At 44.3% G+C, this 15,900-nt stretch overlaps 1 protein-coding gene across 7 annotated transcripts in view; it reads right to left on the bottom strand.

The window, feature by feature from the left end:
• Window positions 1-2,406: 2,406 nt before the first annotated feature.
• palld (palladin, cytoskeletal associated protein) overlaps window positions 2,407-15,900 on the bottom strand; it is a 490,195-nt gene continuing 476,701 nt past the window's right edge. For all 7 annotated transcript variants that reach the window (XM_073047881.1, XM_073047880.1, XM_073047882.1 and 4 more), the window contains 2 exons: window positions 9,178-9,311; window positions 2,407-7,616 (listed from right to left, as the gene is read on the bottom strand). In XM_073047881.1, coding sequence (XP_072903982.1) covers window positions 7,444-7,616; window positions 9,178-9,311 — 307 coding nt within the window. In that variant the 3' untranslated portion in view covers window positions 2,407-7,443. The remainder of the gene's footprint in view (window positions 7,617-9,177; window positions 9,312-15,900) is intronic.

Consider the following 15,900-nt stretch of genomic DNA (forward strand, 5'->3'; position numbering starts at 1 on the left):
TCCAAAGGACCTCAGTCTCCTCAGGAAGTAGAGGCAACTCTGGCCCTTCTTGTACACAGCCTCTGTGTTGGTGCTCCACTCAAGTCTGTCATCCTGGTGCACCCCCAGGTACTCACCACATCTGTGTCCTCACTATCAATAGTAACATGGAGCAGTGCAGGCTTATTCTTCCTAAAGTCCATCACCATTTCCCTTGTCTTACTGATGCTGAGCTGCGGATGATTCAGCTTGCACAAAGTCCTCCACAGGGCCCTGTATTCATCCTCCTGTCCTCCCCTTATATACCCAGCTATTGCTGAGTCTTTGGAGAATTTATGCAGCTGACATGACTCGGTGTTGTATCTTAATGATGAATGCTGTTTTCTTGAGATACCAGCTTTTGCAGATGTCCTCAATGGTGGAGAGTGTTGTGTCTGTGATCGAGCTCTAGGAGTCCACAGCCCTCTGCAGCCTCCAATGTACCATCCTGTACAGTGGAGGCTCTGTACTAGGCTGTGATGCTGCCAGAAAGAATGCTCTCCACTGTATGACTATAAAAATCTGCCTTTGGTAACATAAGAGATCTCCTCAGAAACTAACAAAGTTGAGCTATTTGGGCCAAAGGGTCAGGTTTGGTGCTGTATGACTCTGTGACATCGCACTTATAACATAAGACCATAATAAGACTTAGGAACAGAATTTGGCCATTCATCCCTTCGAGTCTGCTCCACCATTCCGACATGACTGAATTATTATCCCTCTCAACCCCATTCACCTGCCTTCTCTCCGTAACGTTTGATGCCCTTACTAATCAAAAGCCTGTTCAGATATACCCAATGACTCGGCCTCTACAGCTGTTCTGGCAATGGATTCCACAGATTCACCAACCTCTGGCTATCCTTTGGATGTGCTCTTTGGTCCTAGACTCCCTGACTATGGGAAACATCCTCTCTACGCTCAGTCCATCTAGGCCTTTCAATATTTGATAGGTTTCAATGAGATTACACCCCTCCCATTCTTCAAAACTTCAGTGAGTATAGCCCAGAGCCATCAAAAGCTCCTTAAGCATCAACTCTTTCATTCCTGGGGCAGAAGTGTCCATTGAGTATGTCCCTGGAAGAGCAGTCTTCTGTCTTCTCCACAACACCTCAGTCATTTCCCCTGGTGACAGGATTTCCAAAACTCCTTAGCTGGCATTTTCCTGTTACAGTTAAATGGCTCTATAAGTATCTGAGTTTAATTGGCCCAGGATTGGTGCAGTGGGGAGGGGCAGTTATTTTTGTGTACAATGTTTGCAAAATTGGTTTGGAAAGTTTACTGCATTACATTTATCCTGAATTGTCAATGAGGGATAAAAACCTTTCTATTTACATAAGATCAGAAGAATTGTGATCTCTCTGCTCTATGTTTCATTAATCACGTTACCAGCTGTTGCCAGGTAACGAACGTTTCACTTTTACAGATGTTCTTAAGTCATTTCAGTCCATATATTAAAAATCACGATGTGGTAACCATACCTTCATAGTATTGTAATGAATTGCATGAAAGGCTCATAGGAATAAGCGTATGCATGGTACAACATTGTGGGCTGAATGGCCTGTTCTGTGTTTTCGTAGTACAGCAGTTACATCACCAGTGATCCTGGTTCAATTCCCGCTACCGTCTGTAAGGAGTTTGTACGTTCTCCCCGTGACTGCATGGGTTTCCTCTGGGTGCTCTGGTTTCCTTCTACAATCCAAAGACATACGGGTTAGTGGGTTATTTGGTCACAGGGGTGTAATTTGGCAGTGCTGTATCTTTAAATTATTTAGTGCAGATGCAGTTAAGCTGGGAGATGTGAAGTTGAATAGAGATGTGAGAGGACAAAGTTTTGCGAATGTGGAGTGGTGGGTGCCTGGTATGTGCTATTAGCGGTGAAGGTTGAGCCAGATAGAGAATCCTGGTAGAGAAGCGAATATGCAGGGAATGGGAGGGGGGTGCTGTATGGACAATGTGTAAAGAGAAAGGATTAATTACAAGTTTAATTAGTTTAACACAACCCAGTGGGCTGAAGGGTCTTTTCCTCTGATGTACTGTTTTGTGTTATACCAATATGGTGTAATGGTTAGCACTACACGTTTACAGTTCAGATGCCGCCTAAAGGGAGTTTGTATGCTCCTCTCTGTGAGTGTGTGGGTCTCCTCCAGGTGCTCCGGTTTCTCCTACAGTCCAAAAACATACCGATTAATTGATCATTGTAAGTTGTCCCATGTTTAGGCCAGGGTTAAATTGGTAGGTTGCTGGGCAGCGTGGCTTGATGGGCTGGAAATATGTAGATACTAGACTCTTTCTACCCTGTTTAGACATTAAGAACCAACAGGGGACAGATGCTGTCCAGTTCTGAGCATCCTGAGCAAGGCTAGAAGAAAAAAGACCACACACAACATCCAAATTATTCCAGAATTTTTATTAAATTTAAACCCCCCCAACACAAAAAAAAATCAGAACAATCCAAAGGTAGCAAATGCAGCATGTTAAAAAAAACTTTACATGGTCACAGGGGAACAAAAAGCTTTTGCCATTAAATATGTCACCATAAATCGCAAAAGTGAGCTCTCAGCACTAGGCAGGTGAGGTTGCAGGAATACACCAACAGGTCAGGTTCGAATACTTTCAGGTTGATGTGAAGTACAGACCTGGAGAGTTTGCAAGCGCTGTTACCTAATGTTCCCATTCTGCCTGGATTCGTACCCACTCCTGTTTCTGTCCACGGTCAGAGTTCAAATTCATATCAAAGCTAATCTTACCTTGAATTAAAAACAATCACTAAATGGATGAAACCAGTTTCACTCATCTTCGACAACATTCTCCTTATAAAATATTGAACTGAAAGGCTGGGATATACAGTACGAAATAATAATAGAACAAATCTCAACATAATATCTCAAACAACAAAACTGAGCTAAGTTACACTTAAACTTTTGCCTATTTTAAATAAAGAATATGCGCATTATTCCTTTGAGTACAGGCATGTTCTATACATTGCAAAGCTCTGTGGTACCATTGTGTAGTTGCTGGGCACATCCCAATGCCTTCACTATGTTCCTATCTCCTTCCAGTCCTCTGCTTTTGCTGCACCGTTTGTTGACCATAAGACGTAGGAGCAGACCCAACAAAACTAACAAAGTAGAGCTAACTTGGGCCGAAGGGCCAGGTTTGATGCTGTACGACTCTATGAGACATTGGAGCAGAATGAGGCCATTCATCCCCATCCATTCTGCTCTGCCGATCCATCATGACTGATTTATTATTCCACTCAACCACATACTCCTGACTTCTCCGCATAACTATTAAAGACATATCAATCTCCACTTTAAATATACCCAATCACTTGGCCTCTACAACCATTTGTGACAATGAATTCGCCACCCTCTGGCTAAAGAAATTCCTCCTCATCTCCGTTCTAAAGGGATGTCCTTGTATTCTGAGGCTGTGCGCTCTGGCCCTGTACTCTTCCACTTTCAGAAACATCCTCTCCACAGCCACTCTACCCACAGTATTCAAGAGGTTTCAATGAGATCCCCCCTCATTCTTCTAATCTCCAGCGAGTACCCAGAGCCCTCAGACACTCCTCTTTCGTTAAGACTTTAATTCCTGGGATTATTCTCATGAACCTCCTCTGGACCCTCTTCATTTATGTGTTGGGTTTATCCAAGATACCTCCCCCTCCCATTTCTCCCATCCCATGTACCCCTAAACATCTACCAGGGAGTCAAGTTACCATGGTTTCCAAACAAAAAATAAACTCGGCATGAGGTCTTCAAGTGAATGATGGGGATGATGTCACTGGGGACATGGGTGAAACAACCCCACCACCTACGACCTCCACCAGGAGATCAGGTTATTAGGAAAGACCAGACTCGACCCAGACCTGGACTGAGGCCTCGGTTTCTGCAATGGGTTTTCTATTTACATTAAGTTGCTTTCTGTTGTGTGTAATTTTAACTGGGGACAAAGGGATTCTGGGAATTGAGTACATTCCATTCCTTATCCTTTCATGGCATTGTGAGGATAATAAATCGTCCGTAAGTGAATGGCAGAGCAGACTCAATGGGCAAAGAGCCAACTTCTACTCCTGTGTCTTATGAAACAATATCTATATTGGAGCCCACAGACTCCCCATGATTAACCTGGGCATTAGAATGAGTCTTTATTGTATCAAACTAAATGAATTTGCAGAATTGAAGCAGGTCTCTGTGTCACAGAGACAATGACCATCACTGCCACCTAAACCTTCCCATCCAACATAATATATCAAGCTGGCCTCATTACTTGGCCAGAGGTCCCAGTGACACAAGATCAAACCTCACCAAGACAGGTAGTTACAGTTAATTACAAAGAAAAGCTGGTGTCACTGACCACAAAACTATTAGATTGCTATAAAAACCGGCTGGTTCATGAATGGCATAGAAGACAGAAGCCAGATTGTTATGCTCAGTGGCACCTTATTAAATACACCTGTACGTTAATGCAAATATCTGATCAGCAACTCAATGCATAAAAAGCATACAGACATGGTCAAGAGGTACAGTTGTTGTTCAGACCAAACATCAGAATGGGGAAGAAATGTGACCTAAGTGACTTTGATCGTGGAATGATTGTTGGTGTCAGACAGGGTGGTTTCAGTATCTCAGAAACTGTTGATTTCCTGGGATTTTCAAGCACAACAGTTTATAGAGTTTACAGAGAATGGTGCAAGAAACAAAAAATATCCAGTGAGTGGCTGTTCCATAGGCAAAAATGCTTTGTTAATGAAAGAGGCCGGGGAGAATGGCCAGACTGGTTCAAGCTGATGGGAAGGCGACGTTACAACAGTGGTGTGTAGAAAAACATCTCTGAACACACAACATGTTGAACTTTGAAGTGGATGGGCTTCAATGGCCACTTTGTTAGGTATAGGAGGCATCTAATAAAGTGGCTATTGAGTGTAAAGCTTCTTGTAAGAGGTCAGGACTGAAACATGAAATGTGTTCTCTGCTCTTTAGATGCTGCCTGACCTGCTGAGTCTTTTCTATTTCTTGGGGTAATGTGTAGAAGTTGAGTAGCTGCTGGTGTGCGTTACTGCAACATGGACATCAACGACCCACTTCCCAATGGTGCTAAGTCCTGCCTTAAATTATCTCTACCTGGGTTGGTTTGGGCAGTGGATGACCACGACCATCAGTGTGGCCTCCCCTCCTGGCAGAGGCCTGTAGTCTCTTTCTGGCTGCAGGGTGGCATAGTAGTTAGTACAACGCTTTACAATGCCACTGACTAGGCTTCGATTCCCATTGCTGTCTGTAAGCAGTTTGTACATTCTCTCTGTGACCGCGTGGGTTTCCTCCAGGTGCCCCCCATTTCCCCCACATTCCAAAGATGTACGGGTTAGGGCTAGTGAGTTGTGGCTCCAGATACAAGGCAACACTTGTGGGACGCCCCCAGCACCCTCTTGGACTGGATTGGTCACTGACACAAACAGCCCACTTCACCGTATGCTCCTGTGTACACGTGACAAATAAATCTTTGTGTCAATGCTGGAGTCGCAGATGGAGAGGATGAGGTGTTAGAGAGGACGGAGGTTATCACACTCCTTGCTGGAGATCTTCTCAAGTCTATACTTAACACCTGACCCTTGGCCAGTAGGAACCTGCTCTGAGTTTGAGGACTTAGAATCTTTCCCAGACCCAACCTGTCCCACAGCACTTGTGTGAGGCACATACACGGTTTATTGATTAAGGACAGAGGATACGTGTGCCAACACTAAGCCTCTGAACCTGACCTGGTACACTGTTACACACGCTGAACCTGAATGTTTAATCAGATCGTGCCTTTGAGCAGACCTGCGAGAAGCTGGGCCTGTTGGAATGAGGGTTGGGTGAGCCAGGTTCACGGATCCTTTGTGATAAGTGCTTCATTAGCAATGCTCCGACAGCACTGATCCTCCCCAGGGTGTCACAGCTGTAACCTTGCCCATATTCCAAGCCCACCCCTACTACCAATAACTTGACATGGAATGGAGGGGAGATGTACCTCACCACTGGCCGGCAGCCTGCCAATTTTGACAGCAAGGGAAATGGACCAACTTCTCGTTAGGAGGCTGGTTCATGATACATATGCTCCTTCACCAACCCTACACAGTCAACACTACCAGTCTCACACCCGCTGCTGCTGCCAAAATGACTGGTAGTGCACAGGTTTAACAGTTCCAGCAAGCCCTACCTCACTGGCTGATGAGCCGGGACATTGTGACTTGGCAGGACAACTGCAAAGAAAACTGAGTGAGGGATGTCGGGTGTGAGGAAGGCAACATCATCCTTCACAAAACAACCAGCTCTCAGCCATCATCTCATCTCAAACTGAAAGGCCCAAAACATGAGATCAAACCTTTCCCATAATGTCAACTACCGGTAGTTCTGAATCACGGCTTCCAGAATGCCTGTGACCATCATGAGACCATAATATATAGGAGCAGAATTAGGCTATTTGGCCCATCAAGTCTGCTCCGCCATTCTATCATGGCTGATTTATTACCTCTCAAAAACAACATTCTCCACCTTATTTCCCCTCTCCCCATAACATTTGGCACCCTTATTAATCAAGAACCTATCTATCTCCCCTTTAAATATACCCAATGACTTGACCTCCACAGCTGCCTGTGGCAAAGAATTACACAGATTCACCATCTTCTGGCTAAAGAAATTCCTCCTTATCTCTGTTTGAAATGGACATCCCTCTGTTCTGAGACTGTGTCCTCTGGTCCTAGACTTCTCCAATATAGGAAGTATCTTCACCAATGTCCACTCTACCAAAGTTCAATAGATTTCAATGAGATCCCCACTGATTCCTCTGAACTCCAGTGAGCACATGCCCAGAGTCATCAATATGTGAACCCTGCCATTCTCATGAACCTCCTCTAGACCCTTTCCAATGCCTCAGTCCCAACGTTGCAACCATTTCCAAAACTCCCTGCTGTACTCTTCCCCAACAGAATAGATCACATTTCCATCTGAATAATATGGCTTTAGCTCAGGCTCTTAGCAAGACTGGTTACCTGATATATACAATAATTGTATGTAATTTTTAATATCTGTTTACTAATGTGCACATAACCACTAATAATAATTCATCGCCACTGTGTAGCAAAATACCTATGACACAATTTAGCCGTGCAAGGTGAGACTTGGATAACAAAATGTGTGCGTGTGCGAAATTCATTCCACTCCAAATTCTTGTCGGTCCACCAAAATATTCTCCTCCGACATCAGTCCTATATTTTGTCACGTCATCCCCTGCTTTTTTTTTGTATTGATTTGCATTTCAAAATGAAGAATAAAAATGTTTTCGGCATGCCCTGACTTTGCCAGGGTGGAGTCACTCCAACTGAGAGGTGTGTTGCCTCCCACATTCTCTCCCGATGTGTAATCCTGGTTACCCTCGAGGGTTTGGCTACAGGTCATCGCTCTCCACCAGGACGCTCTGACCGCCCAGGTGGATGGGGTTGGCTTCGGGCAGGAATGCTGACTTGATGTCCAGTCCTTGGTCGGTGAGTGCGGCGTAGCGACTCGCCGAGGGACGCACTTTCTTAGGCTTGGAGATGGGGGTCTGATGCCACTGGGGGGCTGCAGGGAAACCAAGGGGAGAATGTTGGAATAAGTTCAAAGTTCAATGTAAATTATTATCAAAATACACGTATGTCACCATGTACAACCCTGAGGTTCATTTTCTTGTAGGTACACTCAGTAAATCCAAGAAACACAATAGAACCAGTGAAAGATTGCACCTAACAGGATGTAAAAACAACCAATGTGGAAAGTACAACAAACAGAGCAGATACAAAAAAATAATAAATAAATAAGCAATAAATATCCAGAACATGAGATGAAGGGTCCTTGAAAGTGAGTCCTTAGCTGTAGGAACAGTTCAGCAATGCGCCAAGTGGAGTTGAGTGTATTTATCCCCTCTGGTACAAGAACTTGGTGGTTGAGGGGTGATAACTGTTCCTGAACCTGGTGGTGTGGGTCCTGAGGCTCCTGTACCTCCTTCCTGATGGTTGAGGGGTGATAACTGTTCCTGAACCTGGTGGTGTGGGTCCTGAGGCTCCTGTACCTCCTTCCTGATGGTTGAGGGGTGATAACTGTTCCTGAACCTGGTGGTGTGGGTCCTAAGACTCCTGTACTTGCTTCCTGATGGTTGAGGGGTGATAACTGTTCCTGAACCTGGTGGTGTGGGTCCTGAGGCTCCTGTACCTTCTGATGGCAGCTGTGAGAAGAGAGCATGACTTTGCTGATGAGGGCCCTCGATGATGGATGCTGCTTTCCTGTGACAACACTCCGTGTAGATGTGCTCATTGATTGGGAGGGTTTTACCTGTGATGGACTGGGTTATATCCACTACCTTTTGTCGGATTTTCCATTCTTGGGCATTGGTGTTTCCATACCAGTCAATATACTCCCCACCAAATACCTATAGAAGTTTGCCCAAGTTTTAGATGTCATGCCAAATCTTTGCAAACTCCAAAGGAAGTACAGGCACAGTTGTAATTTCTTCGTAATGGCACTTACAAAGCTTGAGTGTGGCAGTCTCTGAGACTCTGAGTCAGCTCCAGATACTTGAGCATAATTTCTATGCTGATAAGAATGAAGGTCTAAGGCAGTTCCTCTCTGAGAGTTATATCTGATGGGGAAAAGAGGAAGAAACAAAAAAAGACTCAGGGGAATGGTGGTTTGGAGGGAGAGTGGGAGATAAAGGAGAAAGTGAAAGGGAGAGGGAAGAATAGATGAACAGACAGTTATAGGGAGGGAGAGGAAGACAGAGACAGACAGACACAGAGACAAGGTTGGAGAAAGAGACAGAGAGAAAGAAAGCAGGGGAAAGGATGGAGGGGGAGAGAGCGGGGAAGGTGTTATGTTTTGTAGAGCAACACACACAAAATGCTGGAGGAACTCAGCAGGTCAGGCAGCATCTATGGAGGGGAATAAACAATCACCATAATATCGACTGTTTATTTGTCTCCATTGAAGTGCCTGACTGTTGAGTTCCTCCAGCATTTTATGTGTTACTTCAGCATTTTCTACTTTTGTTTCTGATTTCAAACATCTGCAGCATTTTTGTTTTACAGTATACATTTAAAATTTTTATTCTCTAGGTGCTTCACTTATTTGGATCAGGGAAGAAACTCACAGTAAACATCCAGCTTGGCAGTACATGATATTATTCCAGCCTCATTCTTTGCAGAAACGGTATACCAGGCAGCATCCTCCTTTGTGGTTGGCTGAATTAGCAGGCAGATATAACCTCTGTTGTCATGGTGCATGCTGGGAAGTGGAAAATTCATCAAGGTTATTGAGGCAGAGGAAACATTGAACAGTACAGGCCCTTCGGCCCACAATATTGTGCTGACCTTTTAGCCTTCCCTCCCACATCAAGGACCACGGACCAATGATGTAAATGATGAATAAAGAACAGAGATGAAGAGTAATTCCTTTAGCCAGAGAGTGGTGAACCTGTGGACTTCATTGCCACAGTGGCTGTGGAGGCCAAGCCACTGGGTACATTTAGGGCAGAGGTTCATAGGTTCTTGATCAGTCAGGGCAGGAAGGAATATGGGGAGAAGGGAGGAGATTGAGGCTGAGAGGGAAATGGCAGAGTAGACTTGATGGGCCAAATGGCCTCATCCTGCTCCAATGTCTTATGGCTTGATGTCTTAGGAATCTGCAGTGGTGTGTTGGCGTGACATGCACCAAAAAACAACATTCGACAATTATAAGAATAAAAGAATTATATAAAAAATAAACTTTGAGGTTAAAGTATGGATATGGAATAAAATGTGCATAAATATATAAAGATCAGCATGAATTTATGATGTTTATAAACAGCAGTTTTTACAGGGGTAATAGTGTTGCTAACTAGAATGGATGATCAAATTAACTGCTTGTAGGGGAAAAATCTTTTAAGGTGGCATGAAGTTTTTTGTTTTACTAACCCTATAACACTTTCCAAAAGGGAGCTTTATGGGTTACACAGTCCATCATCCCTTCATTTTGTATCAACGATCAAATACCGAATCTTCTATCAGCTCATAGATTGTCCTCAGCTGAAGCAGTTTCTCCACCAGTCTGGTTTATGTTGGCCTTTCCCCCACTGACCCTGTCAGGATGTGACCACCCCACCCCCGACTGTTCCTGTTTGCTGACCCCCCCCCCCCCCCCCAAAGCACGTCCATGTCATTTAACTCAGTGGGGAAATGCAGGAATCTCCCTGACTGGATCAGGATCCAACGTTGTGGACCACTGGTTCCGAGACCTGAGTTTGAATCCTTCCATGGAATCTGGAGAAAGTAACCTGGTGAACTACATGTGGGGTTAACTCTGGTCTCGGTAATTACTGTCACATGGTCACGCAGTAGGAAACGGGCCATTTGGCCCATCAACTATGGTTGACCATCGAACTCTCCCCACTTCCCCACAAACTGACCCCACTGATAGAGGCATACACACACACAGAAAGAGAGAGCGACACACACATACACACACTCACACAGAGAGCCATACACACACACACACACACATACACACACTCACACAGAGAGCCACACACACACACACACACACATACACACACTCACACAGAGAGCCACACACACACACTCACTCACACACAGAGCCACACACACACACACACACACACACACACACATACACACACTCACACACACACACTCACAGAGAGCCACACACACACACACACACACACACATACACAGAGAGCCACACACACACACACACATACACACACTCACACAGAGAGCCACACACACACTCACACAGAGAGCCACACACACACACACACACACAGAGCCACACACACACACACACACACACTCACACAGAGAGCCACACACACACACACACACACTCACACAGAGAGCGACACACATGCACTCACCCACAGAGAGAGAGAGACACACACACACACACACACACACAGAGTTTTGGGTTTCAAAACCTCCAAGTAATCAGCAATTTGGATCTGTGTGATCCAGATTCCTAGCATTCCTTTAGAAATCCCTTGATAACTTCAGACAATTTTTCTGCATTCTTGTCCACACTGTTGTCTTTCACTTTGCACTATCACTTTGGGAAGGTTTGCCAGTGCTGCAAGGTGGGGCTTAAACTAGAGTTGCAGGGGGATGGGAACCAGAGTGCCAGGACAGATAGTGGAGAGGTTGTGGAGTCTGATGTTGTTAAGACCTCAGACAAAGTCAGGATCAAAAGGTTGAGCATGGTGCAACTGGTGCCCTGAGCTGTGTATATTTCAATGCAAAAAGTACCGTAGGAAAAGCAGATGAGCTTAGGGCATGGATCAACACCTGGAATTATGATATTATAGTCATTAGTGAGACCTGGTTGCAGAAGGAGCAGGACTGGAAGGTTAATATTTCATGATTCCGTTGTTTTAGAAGCTACAATGAGCAGGAGGGATTGAAGGAGGAAGGGTGTTATTAATAGTCAGGGTGAATGTCACAGCTGTGCTCAGTCAGGAGAAACCATCCAGTGAGGCATTATGGGTGAAAATGAGAACTAAGAAAGGTATGATCACATTAATGGGTCTATATTACAGACACCCAGTAGTCTGTGGGATTTAGAGGAACAAATTTGCAGAGAGATTGCAGACTGTAGCAAGAAACATAAGTTGTTATAGTAGGTGATTTTAACTTTCCTCATAGTGGTTGGGACTCCCATACTATAAAAAGTCTAGATGGGATAGAGTTTGTCAAATGTGTTTAGGAAAGTTTCCTTAAACAGTACGAGTGTGAGATACCTGATCTACTGTCAGGGAATGAGACAAGGCATGTGGCAGAAGTTTGTGTAGGGGAACACTTTGCATCCAGTGATCATAAAGACATTAGTTTTAAATTAAATATGCAAAAAGACAGGTCTTGTCCATAGGTTGAGATTCTAAATTGGAGAAAGGCTGATTTTGATGGTATCAAAAAGGATCTGACAAATGTGGATTGGGACTGGCTGTTTTCTGGCAAAACTGTGCTTGGTAAGTGGGAGGTCTTCAAAAGTGAAATTTTGAGATTACAAACCTTGTATGTGCCTGTCTGAATAAAGAGAAAAGACATTAAGTTTAGGAAACCTTGGTTTTTAGGAGATATTGAGGTCCTGGTTAAGAAAAAAAAGGAGGTGCATACAATGTTTTTGGCAAGTAGGAACAAATATGAAATGCAAGAGAACACTTCAGAAAGAAATCAGGAGGGCTGAAAGAAGGCATGAGGTTGCCCTGGCAGACAAGTGAAGGTGAATCCTAAGGGACTCTACAGGTAGATATGTTAAAGGCAAAAGGATTGCAAGGGACAAAATTGGTCCTCTGGAAGATCAGAGTGGTAATCTATGCATGGATTGGGGGAGATTTTAAAGAATTTTTTTGCATCACTCAGGAGACAGAGTCTGTAGAAGTGGGGTGCAGCAGCAACGAGCTCATGAATTCTATACAAATTAGAGGAGAAGGTGTTTGCAGCCCTGAGGCAAATCCAGGTGGATAAATCCCCAGGGCCCGACAAGGAGTTCCTTCAAACCCTGTGGGAGGCAAGTTCAAAAATTGCTGGTGGCCTACCAGAGATATTTATATCATCCTTAGTGACTGATGAGGTACCAGATGATTGGAGGATTACCAATTTTGTTCTGCTGTTTAAGAAAGGCTCTAAAAATAAACCAGGAAATGATAGACCAGTGAACCTGTCATCAGTAGTGAGAAAGTTATTGGAAGGTATTCCACAGGAGCAGATATATAAGTACTTGGATAGACATGGATTGATTAAGGATAGTCAGCATGTCTTCGTGCATGGCAGGTCATGTCTAATCAATCTTATAGAGTTTTTTGAGGAAGTTACCAGGAAAGTTGATGAAGGCAAAGCAGTGGATGTTGTCTCCATGGACTTTAGCAAGACATGGGAGGAGGGTCAAGAAAGTTCATTCGCTTGGCTTTCACGATGAGGCAGTAAATTGGATTAACAGAAACATTGAAAATAGGTGCAGGAGTAGGCCATTTGGCCCTTTGAGCCTGCACCGCCATTCAGTATGATCATGGCTGATCATCCAACTCAGAACCCTGTACCTGCTTTCTCTCCATACCCCCGATCCCTTTAGCTAACTTCCTCTTAAATATAGCCAATGAACTGGCCTCAACTGTTTCCTGTGGCAGAGAATTCCACAGATTCACCACTCTCTGTGTCAAGAATTTTTTCCTCATCTCGGTCCTAAAAGGCTTCCCCTTTATCTTTAAACTGTGACCCCTCATTCTGGACTTCCCCAACATCGGGAACAATCTTCCTGCAACTAGCCTGTCCAATCCCTTTAGAGTTTTCTAAATTCCAGCGAGTATAAGCCTAGTCGATCCAGTCTTTCTTCATATGAAAGTCCTGCCATCCCAAGAATCAATCTGGTGAACCTTCTTTGGACTCCCTCTATGGCAAGAATGTCAGATTAGGGGACCAAAACTGCACACAATACTCCAGGTGTGGTCTCACCAAGGCCTCGTACAACTGCAGTAGAACCTCCCTGCTCCTGTACTCAAATCCTCTTGCTATGAATGCCAACATACCATTCGCCTTTTTCACCACCTGCTGTACCTGCATGCTCACCTTCAATGACTGGTGTACAATGACACCCATGTCTCGTTGCACCTCCCCTTTTCCTAATCGGCCACCGTTCAGATAATAATCTGTTTTCCTGTTCTTGCCACCAAAGTGGATAACCTCACATTTATCCACATTAAATTGCATCTGCCATGAATTTGCCCACTTACCTAACCTATCCAAGTCACCCTGCATTCTCTTAGCATCCTCCTCACAGCTAACACTGCTGCCCAGCTTCGTGTCATCTGCAAACTTGGAGATGCTGCATTTAATTCCCTCGTCTAAATCATTAATATATATATTGTAAACAACTGGGGTCCCAGCACTGGGCCTTGCGGTACCCCACTAGTCACTGCCTGCCATTCTGAAAAGGTCCCGTTTATTTCCACTCTTTGCTTCCTGTCTGCCAACCAATTCTCTATCCACATCAATACCATACCCCCAATACCATGTGCTTTAAGTTTGCACACTAATCTTCTGTGTGGAACCTTGTCAAAAGCCTTTTGAAAATCCAAATATACCACATCCACTGGGTCTCCCCTATCCACTCTACTAGTTACATCCTCAAAAAATTCTATAAGATTCGTCAGACATGATTTTCCTTTCACAAATCCATGCTGACTTTTTCCAATGATTTCACTGCTTTCCAAATGTGTTGTTATCACATCTTTGATAACTGACTTTAGCATTTTCCCCACCACCGATGTCAGACTCACCAGTCTATAATTCCCCGGTTTTTCTCTCCCTCTTTTTTTAAAAAGTGGGGTTACATTAGCTCCCCCTCCAATCCTCATTAGACATTGGCTTTTTGGGAGAAGCTGTGTAGGCCTCCGTTAGTCTCGATAGATCATGGATTTGCACCTTAGAAAGTTTCCAGGGTTCAAGCCTGGGCAAGGTTTTCTTTTATGGAAGACCGGCAATTGCCCAAGCTGCAAGTCTCCTCGCTCCATGCCATCAATGTTGTCCAAGGGAAGGGCATTAGGACCCATACAGCTTGGCACCGGTGTCATCGCAGATCAATGTGTGGTTAAGTGCCTTGCTCAAGGACACACACGCAGCCTCAGCCAAGGCTCAAACTAGCAACCTTCAGATAACTAGACGAACGCCTTAACCACTTGGCCACGCGCCAACAGAGAGAGCTAGACAGTGGTAGTACATGTTTGCCTCTCTGACTGGAGTGCTGCAGAGGTCAGTGCTGGGTCTGTTGTTTGTCAACTATATCAATGATCTGGATGATAATGTGGATAACTGGATCAGCAAACTTGTGGATGACACCAAGATTGGGGGTGTAGCGGACAGTGAGGAGGGCTATCAGAGCTTGCAGTTTTATCTGGACCAACTGGAAAAATGGGCTGAAAAATGGCAGATGGAATTTAATGCAGACAAGCGCGAGGAGATGCAATTTAGTAGGACCAACCAGGGTAGGTCTTATCTAGTAAACAGCAGGGCACTAAGAAATGTGATAGAACAAAGGGATTTGAGAATACAGGTGCATAATTCATTGAAAGTGGTGTCACATGTAGATAGTTTTGTAAAGAAAGCTTTTGGCATGTTGGCCTTCATAAATCAAGGTTTTGAGTACAGGCGATGGGATGTTATGTTGAAGTTGTATAAGACATTGGTGAGGCCTTATTTGGAGTTTTTTGTGCAGTTTTGGTCACCTACCTACAGAGAAGATGTAAACAAGGTTGAAAGGGTGTAGAGAAAATTTACAAGGATGCTGCCGGGTCTGGAGAACCTGAATTATAGTGAAAGATTGAATAGGTTAGGATTTTATTCCTTTGAATGTAGAAGATAGAGAAGAGATTTTATAAAGGTATGCAAAATTCTGAGGTGTATAAATAGGGAAAATGGAAGCAGGCTTTTTCCACTGAGGTTGAGTGGGACTACAACCAGAGGTCATAGATTAAGGGTGAAAAGTTTAAGAGGAACGTAGGGGAAATTTCTTTACTCTGAGGGTTGTGAGAGTGTGAAATGAGCTGCCAGTGCAAGTGGTGCATGTGAGCTCGATTGCAATGTTTAAGAGAAGTTTGGATAGGTACATGGATGGTAGAGTAGAGGGCTATGGTCCCAGTGCAGATCAATGGGAGTAGGCAGCTTAAATGGCTCGGCCTGGACTAGCAGGGCCAAAGGGATTGTTTCTGTGCTGTACTTTTCTATGACTCTATGACTGATGTAGTCTGATCTGCTGATTATCCCCAACATTTGGTTTTGTTTTAAACATTAAATTTATTTGTTATGTTCAGTGAAATGCATTGATTTGC

This window comes from Hemitrygon akajei, chromosome 6 (assembly GCF_048418815.1).
Source record: "Hemitrygon akajei chromosome 6, sHemAka1.3, whole genome shotgun sequence".
Lineage (NCBI taxonomy): Eukaryota > Metazoa > Chordata > Chondrichthyes > Myliobatiformes > Dasyatidae > Hemitrygon > Hemitrygon akajei.